The sequence below is a fragment of the Tetrao urogallus genome (genome assembly GCF_951394365.1).
Source record: "Tetrao urogallus genome assembly, chromosome: 9".
Classification (NCBI taxonomy): Eukaryota; Metazoa; Chordata; class Aves; order Galliformes; family Phasianidae; genus Tetrao; species Tetrao urogallus.
The window spans coordinates 14,557,957-14,572,902 of NC_136822.1; the positions used below are offsets into that span (position 1 = coordinate 14,557,957).

The following is a 14,946-nucleotide window of genomic DNA, read 5'->3' on the forward strand; positions in this document are numbered from 1 at the left end:
GTTGTGCTGGCAGAATGCTTTCATACACAATCTGGTCTCTTCCTCAGGAAGGTGTAGTGAGCCCCGGGTTGCCACAAAGTTTCAGAATAAATTGATACACTGGCTATGATTTAATTTTGAGTAGAAGATTTGGGTAACTGTTTAAAAATGGGATAACTGCTGAGAGCTGGAAGTGTCAGATAGCTCTGTAGAGGTTGTCATCTACTGAATTTACTGACTTCAGTGTCAGTAGTACAGAGATGCATTTTGACACGGTAGTGTCAGTGTTGTTGGTCTTGCTGCTATGCATAGGATGGCTTCTGAACGTCTTCTGTGATAACTGCTTATTTTTTCCACACTGATCTCTGTCTGTTTTCCAACCTATGTGGAACTGTAAACCTGTAGGAAGCTGACATCTTTTCCTCTGTATTTAATATCATTGCAGCAAAATGTATCGACCACTATACCAAGCAGTGTGTGGAGAATGCAGAGCTGCCAGAAGGAGAAAAGAAACCTGTTGATGAAAGGCTAGAAGGCATAGTGAACAAAATGTTCCAGCGGTGCTTGGATGACCACAAGTACAAGCAGGCGATTGGCATTGCTCTGGAGACACGCAGGCTGGACATCTTTGAGAAAACCATCCTCGAATCGGTACAGGCTTGTTCTGAAAAACCAAACTGTGAGGTTTTGTGTGCACAGGTTTTGCTCTGCAGCTTTAAAATGGAAAGGAGGTAGATTTGTCCTAATTTGTAAATCCCGTTTTGACAGCTCAAACCCAAACTTTGTGTCTCTGAATTTCTTTTCAGAACGACGTTCCTGGGATGCTGGCCTACAGCTTGAAGCTCTGTATGTCTTTGATGCAGAACAAACAGTTTCGTAATAAAGTCTTGAGAGTTCTAGTTAAAATCTACATGAATCTGGAGAAGCCAGACTTCATCAACGTGTGCCAGGTAAACTTCTCAGGGCGCTGTTTAAAGATGTCTCAAAAGTTGTTATTCTTGTAGGTGTCCAATCAAGTACCTCTAGCAATGTTTCATTTCTAACCAATGAAATGTCTTTTCCCAATTGCATGATTCAAATTTATATCATAATGAACGTGAGGAAAGAGATGCAGATACTCCACAGGTGGTCAACAGAGAAGGGATAATGTTCAAAGGCAGTTTGGGGACACAAACAACTGATTATTTCAAGCTTCTGTAGGGAGCAGCAGATTGCAGTTCTGCTGTTTGGAATTCTATTTATTTCCTCCAAGGAAAAATTACAGTGGTTTGGGTTTGGTTTTTTTTTTTGTTTTGTTTTGTTTTGTTTTTGTTTTTGCAAGCTGTTGTCTGCATGTATTTAGACAACCAAAAATGAGGTTCCTCAGGTTATTGAGCACTCAGCTGTATTGGTATGTCATCTACACGTGACTTAGGAGTGCTAAGACAACTCTCCAAAATGACAGATATTTCTTTCATGTGCTTTGGAGTTTTTTTTTGTCAACCTCCAGAGATAAAGCTGCATAAATAGGAAGGGCTGAATCATGTGTCTTGAGTTTATAATACTTGGTCTCATTTTTTAAACTAACCTGTGAAAACTCTGTAGATTCTTATTGCCTGCTTACTCTGAAGAGATATTCCATGGAAGCAGCATATAAGGCAACAAGAAAATGGCACTTGGACTCATTGGTATTTCTTTTTCGTTCTGAGATATATAAACTCTGATTTTTCTCTTTTCTGTTTCCCTTCCTCACCCTCAGTGCCTGATATTCTTGGATGACCCACAGGCTGTAAGCGACATCTTGGAGAAACTAGTGAAGGAAGATAACCTTCTCATGGCTTATCAAATTTGCTTTGACCTGTATGAAAGTGCTAGCCAGCAGTTCTTGTCTTCTGTGATCCAAAATCTTCGCACTGTTGGAACTCCTATTGCCTCTGTGCCAGGATCCACCAACACCGGCACTGTCCCTGGCTCAGAGAAAGACAGGTGGGGCATTGGCTTGAGAAGAGGCACACTTGTTCAGTTCCAGTTCTGCTCTGCTGGAGCTTCCTGTGTGCGTGGCTGTGCATTACAAGTTATTGAGTTACTCTATGTAAGCTTGGGTAACAAAGAGTGGTATTTGCTCAGGGTGAAATTGTATGTTACCACTGGATGAGTTCACTGTTTGCAAAAATGCATTCTCTTTGCAGTTTAGGGAAGCAGGGTGCATTTGTGTGATTCATGTAGCTCAGCTAATGAGCAGTAGTGCATTAATGCTCTGATGCTGTATGTATGCTCTTGGCAGAAACTGGTGGAGTTAAAGGGCAACAGTGAGCAAAAGGCACATGGCAGTCACACACAGCTTTGGCTTCCCATACTTGCAAGCTTGGAGGTGATACTGTAGTGTTATATGTCCTTTTGTATTTTCAGTCTGAGTTTTGTTCAAGTCCTAAACTTAAAACTTGTTCAGTGCTCAGCATCAATGGCTATTAACTGTGAAAAGCCCCTGGTAATTAAAAAATGCCTGAAATTGGCACTAGCAATCCCTCAATGTCTTTTTATTTTACTTTTTGACTACTTAAAAGTAATCGACCTACATGATTTTGTTTTAAACCTGTTTATAGAGAGTCAGCTCTCCAGCCTAAGGCTGCTGCCCGGCAAGGATGCAGTGTGGAAGAAGTTTGTGTTCCAGCTGCTCTTTTGTCTCCAGAGCTGTCATGGCTGTACACAGCCTGATTCCGCTACCATCTTTGACAGTGTGTGATGGAAAACGCTGCCTAAGTCAAGGCTGGCTGAGTGTAAGGGTTTATGCTGTGAGGAACTGGTTCTAACTGAACCAATAATATGGGTGTAGAGAAGTTATTCTTTCTTCTTCCCTATTAAAGTAAAAGCCAAGGCACAAAATAACATATAAGTCAGCCTGTGAAGCATGAGGAGAGGATGCTAACAACAGCTTCATACCTCATTTACGTGTCAACACTAGCATTTATGCTAATAGTGACGAGCTCAAGGCTTTTGGGTGGGATGTAATGACCCTGGCTAGATGTTGACCCTATTTTCTCATTTGTTTCTGCCTGTTCATTCACTACAAGCAGCTCTATTTTTGTCTCACTAATGAAGTTAGAGGGTGGGAATTTCCAGGCCCTTGTCTTCTAGTGCTCTGACAGCTGAACTTAGAGGAATTTGCTTCTCAGCAGTGACCTCCAGGTATTCACTCCTTGTGTGTCAAAGTCATGGTATTTCCAGTTGTTATCTCTAAATCCTGACCTACTATATTGGGGTAGTGTTTAGCTGTTATTACAATGCTTGGCTAATTTCAAGTGCTGAACTGGGTTGCATTTTTGAATTTTTATCTTTATTTAGTGATGCTATGGAAGCAGAAGAGAAACCAGGAAGCACCTGTGTGGGGAAATCTGCAGAAATTGTGAGTGCCACTTCCAAGAATGTGCCTTGCTTAATTGTTCTTGTGTGTTGGAATCTGTGGGGTTGTTGGATTGGTTTGGCTGATACAAAATGGAATTTCACTTCTGTCTTGTCCGGAGTCCAGCTGACAGACAGACAGTCTCTGAGGACCTGATCTGGCAGTCTAAAAGTCCAGCATTTTAGATACTGAAAGCTGGAGGAATTTTCAGAAGGAATTACTGGGTCCAAAAAAAGGAACACAAGTAGAAAGATTTGGCTTATATCTTTGCTTTTTGTTGAAATAATGAACTCCTGGAGAAAAAGGCCTGAAATTTGACTCCTGCTGAGAGCCTTTCCTGATGAATTAGCTAATTCACCAGCTGGATGTTTTATTCTTGTGAAATCCAGGTGAACCTTAGGTGCTTAATTAATTTGGTGGTTTTTTCCTCTTTTGAAATTTTTTCATTTTCTGAAATCCAGCTGCAGTTTTGGCTAGACAGGACTGATGTTCTGCAGGAATGGGAGAAGGGGGTGCTAATAAAAACATCAAGTTTCTTTTCTATAAATGAAGATTCTTCTGTCTGGCATGGCGGCATCTTCCTTTTGCTCTCCTTTCCTAAGTATCAGAGAAAGCAAGTTCATTTCTAGCAAGAACACACAGTTACATTTCAGCATTTCATTCTTAGCTAATGCAATTCTGACAGTTCTGTTGCTGAGGAAAGGAAACTCTATCTGGGGAAAAAAAAGAAAGCCCAAAGCAAAATGTTTGTTTTTTTTCTTTTTGTTTTCCCTGTGGTGCAGGTTTGCAGATTAGATTTGGAAATTTGTGAGAGATTCTTGCAGGTCGGTTAAAAAGAACAACATTTTACTTAAGCGCAAGCAGAAGTGCTTTCTTGGAATTATATTCTGGAGTGAATTGTCTTGCTGCATCTGAGGAACCTGTGCTTTTGTGCACTAAAGGTGTCTCAAATCAATTTCTGCTGAGTTGGCATTGCTGCCTGTGCCAAGGGATAAGTGCACAAAAATGGTTTCTGTGGCCAGAAATTCTTGAGCTTAATCTTCCACAGTTCGGAATGATAACTACAAAGGAATAATTGAGAGGATTAGTCTAAGGGCTGAGCTACTTAGCTTTTGCTGTTCTCTGACCAGCTAATAGGGCCAGAGAGTAGCAGTGTCCTTTTCATGGCTCTCAAAAAGTACTTCATCTGGGACTTAAATTGTGGAAGCTGTTCCACAGTGGGGAAGAAGGAGGCATTCTCAAAGGGTTCTGGAAGATGAATGTATTAGGAACCCTAGTTCTACTAGCTTCTGTTCTAAACAAAATCTTTAGCTCAAAAGAAGCTCAGTAGGATGATGTAAAGTGTTGTGGTTTTGTGGTCCTCTTTAATAAAACTTCCATGGAAATGCAGGTTCATATTTATAACAGTGGTTGCCTCTTGCAGGAGACTCATCTTATCTGTAAGACCAAACATAACAGCTTGCAGAAAGTCAGATGTCACCGATATCTCTCAACTTTCAATTAAAGCATTTTCTTTCATAGATTTTCTTCTCCCACCTGCACTCTTGTGCACAAAGGAGTTGGGTTATCTGAGAGTTGGTGTTGTCCTTTTAGCAATGTCCCTTTAGTCCCACAGCGAGTCAGATTTTGGAATATGGTGTTGGGAATGTAGCAGAGAGGGCTTTCATGAACTGTCTTGTCTCTTTTCATTTGTTTATGAAGAACCCAGAACCCAAGGACCAGATCTCAAAAATGATTAAAATTTTAAGTGGGGAAATGGCTATTGAGTTACATCTGCAGTTTTTAATACGAAACAACAACACAGACCTCATGATCCTGAAAAACACAAAGGTAAGGGGCTTTGTTTGGATTTGTCTGATTCATTCTGTTATTTGCAAAATAACAGCAATGCGATCAATACAAAATCTTACTGTCTTAGCATGACTGACTTCCTCTCTTTTGAAGACCCAAATCTGTTTTGTTTGGAATACACTGACATTTAAAACTAGAACTTGTGAGGTCAGGGAAGAGCTGATAGCACCTGAAAAGGGCTGTGTAATCAAATTGTTTCAAATTCAGCTGCTGTGACCTAATGATGACAGGCTGTTGTTAGTGTGTTGCTTCATTCTGGTAATTGGTGACAGACACTGGTCCCTTTTTCCCTGCTTTCTTTTTGGTTTTTTTTGGGAGTGAGATAGACCAACTCACCCTCCAGCTGATCCTGTGGAAGCATGTGCTGCTAGCTGGGGAGAGAGGGAGTCAGCAAGGACTATGAATCACAATATTTTGGTGTCTTGGTTGGGTTGGTTTGTAATACCATGCTTTTAGCTTGACTAAATAAATCCTTGTGTGCTGAGAGACAATTCTACATTGAAGATAGAACTGATAAAAACACTTGAAAACATCAGCTGTGTGCACTTGGCCATGCTTGCTTTGGGACACCAGAAGTGGAGTGCTTCAGTTAAGCAGCAGTCGAGGCAGTTGTACCTCTGACAAACTCCTAGAAAGGGTAGATTTGCACTGGAAAGATGGGTTGGGGATGTATGAGAATGTATTAACAGTTTATGATCTGTTAACTCTGATTAAAGGGAAATTGCTGGTTAAATTGAGCCTAATTACAACCCATATTTGTAGTGTACTGGCAAGTATGAAGTGACTGGGGGCATGTCTTCTGCTGGCTGCTGATACTGTGATTGGTTTTGTTCTTTAGGATGCAGTGCGGAATTCCGTGTGTCACACAGCAACTGTTATAGCAAACTCCTTCATGCACTGTGGCACAACCAGTGACCAGTTCCTGAGGTAAAGCTGTGGCAAGGAAAAGCATTGTCATTTAGGGGTGGTTTGAACAACACTGTTGTCCTTCTTCACCTGATAGCTCCCAAAGAGTGGTTGCAAAGCTCTGGGCTTAGAATAAGAAAAGATCTGAAAGCTAATGTGGAGGTAGAAGGAAGGAATGAGAATTTATTACCTTTTTTTTTCTGTCCTCACACATTGGCTTTATTTGAACAGTAACTGTGTGAGCAGCCCGGAGGCTGGAGATCTGGAATTTATGTTTGCTCTGTTTGGAGAGAAATTGGAAATTTTCTGAGCTGGTGATTTATAAGATATATCTTATTTGGTGGAGACTGGTGGGTTCCTCTGGGAAGAGAAATGTCAGGAGTGACCTTACCCAGGAATTGAGGAAAGCCCCAGAAACTCTGAGCAAGCTTTTCCCACAGAACTAATAGACTGCATATTGATTGGTTGTTCTCCATCCTTCATTGAAATCACTGGTATCTACAAGCTGGACCAATATTAGCCTAGAATCAGGGCTGATGAAGGGGGGAGAGGTACAAAGTGCAATTATGATTGGCTTGTTTTCTGGAGCTACTTTCTTTTATGAAAGCAATGCTTGGTGCTATGAGACATTGTTTGCAGTCTGAGGAATGGACTGTGTGTAAAACTTTGTCTAACCTGTCTCTTTTTGTCTTGCAGAGATAATTTGGAGTGGCTGGCCAGGGCCACTAATTGGGCTAAGTTCACTGCTACTGCCAGCTTGGGTGTTATACACAAGGTAGTGATGCATTCATTCATTCCCCTCTGTTCAGTAGGAGTGATTTACTTGTGAACTCTGAAAACATTGAAGTTGGGAATCAGGGTGATGTCTTAATTGTGTGTACAGCTTAACTGATGCAGCCTAGTTAAGCCCTTTGCTTGGTGCCTGGAACATCTGTCAGGGATGCTGGGTGGGAGGAGTCTCTTGCTGGGTGGGCAGATTTATATACCTGTGTCACTCTTACAAAGCTGTTTTGAAAAAAGTCTTTGCAATGGTTTTATGTGCCTTGATCCTCACTGAAGTGCTTTAGTGAATGAGTCAGTGTAGCTTCTAGCTAAGATTTGTCCTGATTTGGATGAGTGATTAAGTGGTTGTGGATTCTTGTACTGGGGTGAATAAAATTGCAGTGCAGAAGGATTCTTTGCATTCAAAGGCTGATTGTTTTTTTTCTTTTTTTTTTTTTTCTGGTAGAGAAAGTAATGACTTGTTTAATTATTGCAAAGTGTTTGCATCCACTGTTTTCACCTTTTGCTTCTTTCCCTTGTTTTCCCGTGGTGCTGGACACTGGACATGCAGGGACATGAGAAAGAAGCACTCCAGCTAATGGCAACATACCTACCCAAGGACACCTCTCCAGGCTCAGCCTACCAAGAGGGTGGAGGCCTCTATGCCTTGGGTCTCATTCATGCTAACCACGGCGGTGACATCATCGACTACTTGCTGAACCAGCTGAAGAATGCCAGTAATGATGTATGTATTCAGTACTGAACCTTGGTTTTGTTGGGGATATCTAGAAGGGTGCCAGCTGGTTTAAAAGTGGGAGAGTTAGAACTAAGAATGTGATGGTGGTGACCTTCTGTGGGTTTTAGTAACCTTTTTCTTACAGTTTAGGTTAGATTTTTAGGAAGTTCTTATGTGTATGGCAGTGAATCTTTCTTCATTTCTCTTAGCACTTAGTTATTTACTTTGTTCTGCTACTAGACCTGTGCTATTCAAGCTGTGTTTATGGCCTAGTTGTCAAATGAGTAAGACATGAAATCCTGTAGGTTTATTGCTTCTTACACTCAAAAAGTGCTTTATTTCAACACTTAATGTTTGTAAATGAAAAGTCTTCTTTTAAGTTGGAATCAATTAATGTTTTTCTTAGCATGTTCCCACATTCTCTTCTGAGAAATAGACAGCATCTTTGAAAATTCTGTAAATGAATCCCACTCATCTTACTGTAAATACAGTGCCTTTCCTGTGTCTTTTGCAGAACAGAGGAAAGCAGTTCAAGTGGGTACTGATTTACCTTTCAATTTAAATTCTATTATTAGGTGGCAATTTTTATGCATGGTACAACTTTATGATACTGCCTAAGTCACTCAGTGGGAGGAAAAGAGCTTAGAGGTACTAAAAGGCCTCATGTGGAAGGCTTCTAATACTCATTTATTGGCTTTGAAATACCGTTTTTAATTTAGCTTCTTCTGTCAACATTTACTGCCTTAGGAGGTAAAAGTGACTTTTTGAATGGGTCAGGAGATCACTGAGTGTTTTTGGGCTAAGAGTTTGCAGGTTTATATTGATGGAAAGAGGTCTATTTCAGCTGTAACCACATTGTTACTGTTTTATGATGACTCAACTTGTATATGTTTCTCTGTAGATTGTCCGACACGGTGGCAGCTTGGGTTTGGGTCTGGCTGCCATGGGGACAGCACGTCAAGATGTGTACGACTTACTGAAAACAAATCTGTATCAGGATGATGCAGTGACAGGTAAACATTCAGCTTTCAGAGCAGATAACCACCTGAGGCCTTAGCACACATCTGCGTTCCTCCAGGTTTCCTGTTAGCAACGTGGACCACTTCTGGGTTGCCTTAGTTGCATTTTGTTAATGAACCTTTTGCTGGTCAGCATGGTTCTTGAGCCCTAATGGTCAGAGGTCCCATCCAGACTGCTCTGAGGCACTGTGCCAACCATTAGTAAGATATGGTAGCTCTTCAGAGCAGAGTAAGAGGTTTTTTATTCTTAACTTTGTCATATGCTTATATGCATATAGTGTAATCACCAGAGCCACTTGCCTTAATTTTGGCTGAGAAACAGGCTTAAAGAAGCTTTTGAGGGCTCGTGATCACAGGAAAATGATCTCAGCATCTGTTGGCCCAAGGAAGAGAAATTTGGACTCAAAGGGGAAGGTTACGTGACTATTGGGTTAGCGATTAGTGGGTTATTTTTGCAAGTACACGAGCCCATGAATACTGGGGTTGCTGGGCATGGTGACCTTAAAGTGATCTCTCTGTGTTATTCTCCAGATGTAATATTTGCTGCTTTTTAGAAACTGTGTTTGTTTAATTTTGCTCTTCTGTGCTGCGCAGGTGAGGCAGCTGGCCTGGCACTGGGACTGGTTATGTTGGGCTCTAAAAATGCTCAGGCCATTGAGGACATGGTTGGCTATGCACAGGAAACCCAACATGAGAAGATCTTGCGAGGTCTTGCTGTTGGAATTGCTCTGGTCATGTATGGCAGAATGGAAGAGGCAGATGCTCTCATCGAGAGTCTTTGCAGAGATAAGGTGAGCTTAACTGTGTCAGGTCACTTTGTTACACAGATAACCCTCCTGTCTTTTTCTGAAGTCTCAAGCTAAACTGGGCTGGTTGTTTTCTTCCCAGAAGTTCTTATGTAGATTTGAAGTGTTTCATGTGTTGCTTCACCCTGATAAAAAATACAAGAACAGCAGTCTTGGTCTTATATTTCCTTACTCTGATATTTAGCTTTCATTTCAGTGAGCAGCAAGGAGCAGAAGAGGGTGTGATGGTTAAAACAGATAAGACTGACTGTAGGTAGGTCGAGCTTGACCTGTTCAAAAGCAGATAATGAGTAAGAAGCAGAGTAACACATATGCCTGATACTCTTTAGCATCCCATATTGCAGCAACTTTCTGTCCCAGTGAAATTGTTAGACAACATCCCCGCTTTAGCAATTATCCTTTTACTCATCCACACAAAACAGGAAGGCATTGAGGTTGTCTGCACGCGGCTTCCAAGTGTAAGAGTGAAACAGAGTTGTATTTGGAATTATGAGTCCCTAATTGGGTAGAGTTGGGTAGAGTTAAATACTGATGTTTTCTTTTCCAGGATCCAATTCTCCGTCGTTCTGGCATGTACACGGTTGCTATGGCGTACTGTGGTTCAGGAAACAACAAGGCTATCAGACGCCTGCTGCATGTGGCTGTAAGTACTGTGATCTTACTTTGTGATGAGAGAGTAAGCCCATCACTGACAGGCTTTGTGTCTGTAGAGTTGCTGTTCTGGATCCAATCGGGGAATGCCAAGTGATGAAAGCCTTCTTTAATAATGTGAATGGAAATAGAAGGTTCTTCAGGCATTAGGATAAGTAGACTTTCAGCAAGAGAACCTTGTGTCACCAAAAAGGAATCTTGTAAAATTGGGACATGTATCTAAAAAATAGTTGTTAGTAAGTTTGCAGTAACAGCCTGCATAATGATGGGCAGGGTGGAAAAACAAACAAACAAAAAAGCAACTTAGTTTGTAAGAGGTGGGGTCTTCCTTCTCTTTGGTGAGCTTGTGGTCACAGTACATGAACCAGACTGAAGCTGCTTCATCTAGGATTTAGTGTGATTGTTAACTTCCTTTCTGTATATTTCCATCTTCCCAATTAACTGGCGTGCCTGATAACTGCTCCAAAATGTTGCAGAGACCTCAAGTGTTTTAATTAAATTCTGAATGTCTTGTTTAATGCTTTGCAGGTCAGTGATGTGAATGATGACGTGAGGCGTGCAGCTGTTGAATCTCTTGGTTTCATTCTGTTCAGGTACTGTATCTTCCTCAGTCACTTCCACAGCTTTTGACTTGGTGTCTGGCTTTTTTTTCCCCAGAAAATGTGTGCTGCACTGCTGCTAACATTAAATAACTCAATTACGTGCTGAGTGGATGCTGGAAAGTAACAAAACAAAACAACAACAAAAAAAAACCAAAACCCCAAACAAACAGAAAGAAAACACCTGAGAATAAAACCTCAATCAGAATTACAAGCATTCTCAAACATTTGACAGACACATAATGAGCCTTTCTGTGGGTTTCCGGCCTTCTAGCTTCATCTAACTCTGTTCAAACAATTAAGCTGACAAACAGAATGAAAAATTAATATTGGCAAGATTGAGAGTTAATTAAAAATTAAATATACAACGCTTGTACCAGACCTCATAAAAGCAGTGCTACTCAGACAAATGTCTTGTTGCTAAAACATTCCTGAAGATGGTGACTGGTAAGATTAACTTGAAGAAGGATGTCAGAATAGTCTGTATTTTCTTTTTTTTCCTTTTTTTTTTTTTTTTTTTTTTTTTAAGCATCCACTGTTAAACCCTGACGAATTACTGGACTTACAAAATAATTCTTGTGCTCGCTTTGAGTGTCTAAGTGAAATCTGTGACTGTAGTGGTATTTTGAAGTAGTGCTCTGCAGTTCTCTAAGTAGGAAGATTGGTAGGTTTGGGGTTTTCAGGGTGTTTTTGTGTATGTGTTTTTTTGGGGGAATGTGTTTATTGTCACTGTGGTTTTTTTAATCACTGGGGAAATTGGAAAGCTCCCCCAGAAACTCAGCTGTCTTCATCTGTTAATGCAGGAACTTGCGCAGTCTGAGCTCTGAGCCAAGCAGTAGCCTTTCAGCACGTCTGAGAGGAGGAGGTGCATACCTGGGTCCAGGGCTGTAATTTTCAACGAATATTTTCTAAAATCTTTGTTCACATCCTCTGTGCGTTAGTGGCAGTCTGTAAATTCATCTTATAACAAGCCAGTGAGAGCTGCTGAAAGCTGATATTCAGAAAGTGGGTTATTAATGCCACCAGTCCATTTGTCTTTAACCAAGTTCTTACACAGAAGTTATCCTGCTCTGTTCTGATTTGTCTGAAGCATGTTCTGATTGTGGTCAGCAGGCGTCAGCAGTCGTCTCTCAAGAGCTTCTGCTAAGTTGCTCTCCTGAGCACAGATCAGTCCTTGCTGCATAGCGAGCTGTGTCTCTCCTGAAGCCAAAGGACCTGTTAAACTGGCTTCTGCATCGGTGGACAGAAGGAAAATTACACACTCAGGCCTTCCCTAGTGGCAGGAGTCTTTCTTCCGAAGAGGTCACAATGGAGCACTTTTGATCTCTGATTGCAATATCATTTTTGTTCTCAACAGATGCAAAGCATAACTGGGTATAGGTAGCTGCCTACCAAAGCAAGAAGCTGTCAGGGCTCTGACCTACACCATATATTGGGTTTCTTGGAGCACTGCAGCCTATCTGCTTCTTCAGATTTTCTCTCTGAATGAATGAGAAAAGCAAGGACTTAATAGTTGGTTAAAATCTAGCCAGATACATGAAAATCTGGAACCTCATCTTATTCACTCTCGATTCTGTTTGCAGATACAGCACTGTGTTAGCCCTAAGTCTGTGTAAGCTGCCTTAAGTTATGAATTTTAACTGATAGTTCTGGGTCTGTTCTCTTCAGTCAGCAATGAGGAAATGAATTACATTAACTTCTGAATCTTTAACCTGTTGTGCAATGATAGAGATCTTATTCTACCACTTTTTCTTTTTTTCCATGGAGGAATACAGTCCAAAACGTGCCTGAACAATAGGGAGGAACATTTTCTTGTAAAAGCAGTTCCAATATCCATGTTGCTCGATAAGAAAGGATTAAAATTTTAGCAGGTTATCATTGGCTTCTATAGACAAAAAGCTTATGTTAGACTGTTGTAATAATTAAGTCTTTTCATTTGCTAACTCTCACAAAGTGCATAATCAGTTGTTATGCTTTATGATGTGGTTCTGGAAGGTATTCCTTGGTTTGTCTAGCCTTGACCCCTGCAATCACATGCAGCAATAGAAGGGATTTTCTGCATCGAGGGACTCACGTATTGCCACTGCATCACTCTGTTATTATAAACCAAAAGCTGTGTTTCATTGCCTGAAAGGAAATATTAACCATCTGTGTAGGGATCTGCAGGCTGATTTTGCATTATCTTTCTTGTCCACTGAAAACTGTTACTTGGTGCTAATGGTGTGTGCCATCCCATGTCAAAATTGCAGGCATGCAGAGGCACAAAGAACAAACGGGCTGATAAGTTTGTCAGAATTCATGACTAAAATGACATCTCTTTCTTAGGACTGTTGTTTGTTGAAGTCTAATTGGATTTACTTGTGCTAAATGCCATTAGTAGTGTGCCCCATACTGGTCAGCAATCTGAGAGTTGCTGGATGTATAGAGCTTGTGAAGGAAGTGTCTTGTGATGGGAGGTGAGCACCTGTGCAGTGCAGTGGGCTAGGCCCTGGCTTGGGTGAAATTCATCTGAGATAAAGGAACGTGGCTGAAGCTCCTGTGAGAAGAGGTCTCACTGAATTTTCTTTTTTTTTTTTTTTTTCTGATTCCAGAAAGGGAATTGTGAATTTGGTATCAAAACAGGACAGCAAACATGTTTAATGTGGTCTGTGTTTCTCTTAAGGAATGCGTGCTGTTGCTGTGGGATTGAGCCTGCTGGAGGTGTAAGTTCATCTGCACAGCAGCACTTAGGGAATGCACAGACTTGGGCTTCTCTTGGTGCCTCTGATAGGAGTAATAGCACCCAATAAAGGTGGAGCTGTGCAGTCAGAAGGTGGTAATTTCCTTGAAAGCACCACGGGTGAATGTGACAGTTCCTGACAGCTGGAGTCCACAAATCTGTGTCAGAAATACCCAGTTTATTTTCTCCTTTTGTTACAGCTGTCTGAATAAACATTCTTTTTGGATTTGAGCTAAAAGTGTTATAAATGTCACACAGACAGTTATTTTTAGGTAATAGAATATGTTTGCATAACAGCATTCTGTAAGGCTTTTTGCTGCTTGCTTACCATGTGAGTCTCCCTTGCCAGCGCATCGTACTGCCCTGTGTGCATGCAAGAGCACAGCTTGACTCCTAGGACTAGAGTGAATGGAGCAGTGCAGTAACAGAATAAAATGTGATAGAACATAATATAGTAAAATCTGACAGCATTTAATGCAACAATATTTTGTCTTAACTTTAACATTTTAAGCTATTTATTTATTTAGAATTTTGTGTCCTTTTCATTTACTGGAAAAGCCAAGGAAAGAATGTGTGGCTACTTAGTTCTTCAGAATTCACGTGTTGAGGTTTGGCTGCCATTTTGGAAGGGATGTTCTAGTCCAGGTTATTTCCTTTTGCCTAGGAATTGCAGTATTAAATTTTCTATCATGTTATGAAAGAAATAAAATCCACCCATTTTCAACATTCACCACTTAGCATGGATTAGTGCTTATCTGAATGACTGGCAGCATGTTGCAAAGCAGTAGCAACCATGAGAGAATAGATTTTTACAGCTAGTGAATAGAATTTGCTGGTCCATCAGCGTTTAGCTTGTTGTGAATTGAACACGTGTTTTCATCCTGTTGGGTTTCTATGCATGGAGAAATACTTCTTATGGTAGGAAGACTGGGCTTTTGGTTAGTCTGGAGTCCTTTTGAGGTTTATGACTCAGTTTAAGTATTGCTGCTGACTACGTTCAGTAGCTGGAATATGCTGAGAGTCTATTTCTGGTTATTGAAGTTGAGCTGGCTTGACAAAATACGTCTTCTTGGGGATTGTTTCCTGTTTTTTGGAATCTAACCATAGATTACAAAGAGGTGTTACAATCATCCTCTAAGGGACGCTTATGGCTAATTACTCCTGCTGTTATTGCTACCTGAAGACAGACAGGTGAACAAGAACAGGGTCAGGCAGAAGAGGACTAAGTTACGTCTTGTTCTTTCCTGATGCTGAATAGCTATTTGTGATGTTCCTGCTGGAAAGGGAAGCTTTAAATTGTTGCTGATGTTGGGATTATTAATCCAGTTCGCTTCCCATCTTTAGGACACCCCTGCCATCGTTCTCTTAGAATACAAGTCTGGGGACTTTGCTTTGCTTTGTTTTATTCCTACACCCTTTCCCCTAGGACTTGAAAGTAATTAGATGTAATGAAAGGCTTTTGATTCTTAAATACTTTTAGATACAGGAATCTTCCACAGCCATAATTGTCGATCAATTCTGGCTTTTAACTGCAGGATC

General features: G+C 40.9%; 1 protein-coding gene across 1 annotated transcript in view; it reads left to right on the top strand.

Moving 5' to 3' along the window:
- The window catches only part of PSMD1 (proteasome 26S subunit, non-ATPase 1), a gene marked incomplete at both ends in the record, with an annotated part of 61,726 nt that overhangs the window by 5,339 nt on the left and 41,441 nt on the right, over nucleotides 1-14,946 (top strand). The window contains 12 exons of the mRNA XM_079539942.1: nucleotides 425-630; nucleotides 786-929; nucleotides 1,718-1,944; nucleotides 3,301-3,361; nucleotides 5,060-5,188; nucleotides 6,048-6,136; nucleotides 6,812-6,890; nucleotides 7,449-7,622; nucleotides 8,515-8,626; nucleotides 9,227-9,423; nucleotides 9,986-10,081; nucleotides 10,618-10,682. Of these exons, the coding sequence (XP_079396068.1) occupies nucleotides 425-630; nucleotides 786-929; nucleotides 1,718-1,944; nucleotides 3,301-3,361; nucleotides 5,060-5,188; nucleotides 6,048-6,136; nucleotides 6,812-6,890; nucleotides 7,449-7,622; nucleotides 8,515-8,626; nucleotides 9,227-9,423; nucleotides 9,986-10,081; nucleotides 10,618-10,682 (1,579 nt within the window). The remainder of the gene's footprint in view (nucleotides 1-424; nucleotides 631-785; nucleotides 930-1,717; nucleotides 1,945-3,300; nucleotides 3,362-5,059; nucleotides 5,189-6,047; nucleotides 6,137-6,811; nucleotides 6,891-7,448; nucleotides 7,623-8,514; nucleotides 8,627-9,226; nucleotides 9,424-9,985; nucleotides 10,082-10,617; nucleotides 10,683-14,946) is intronic.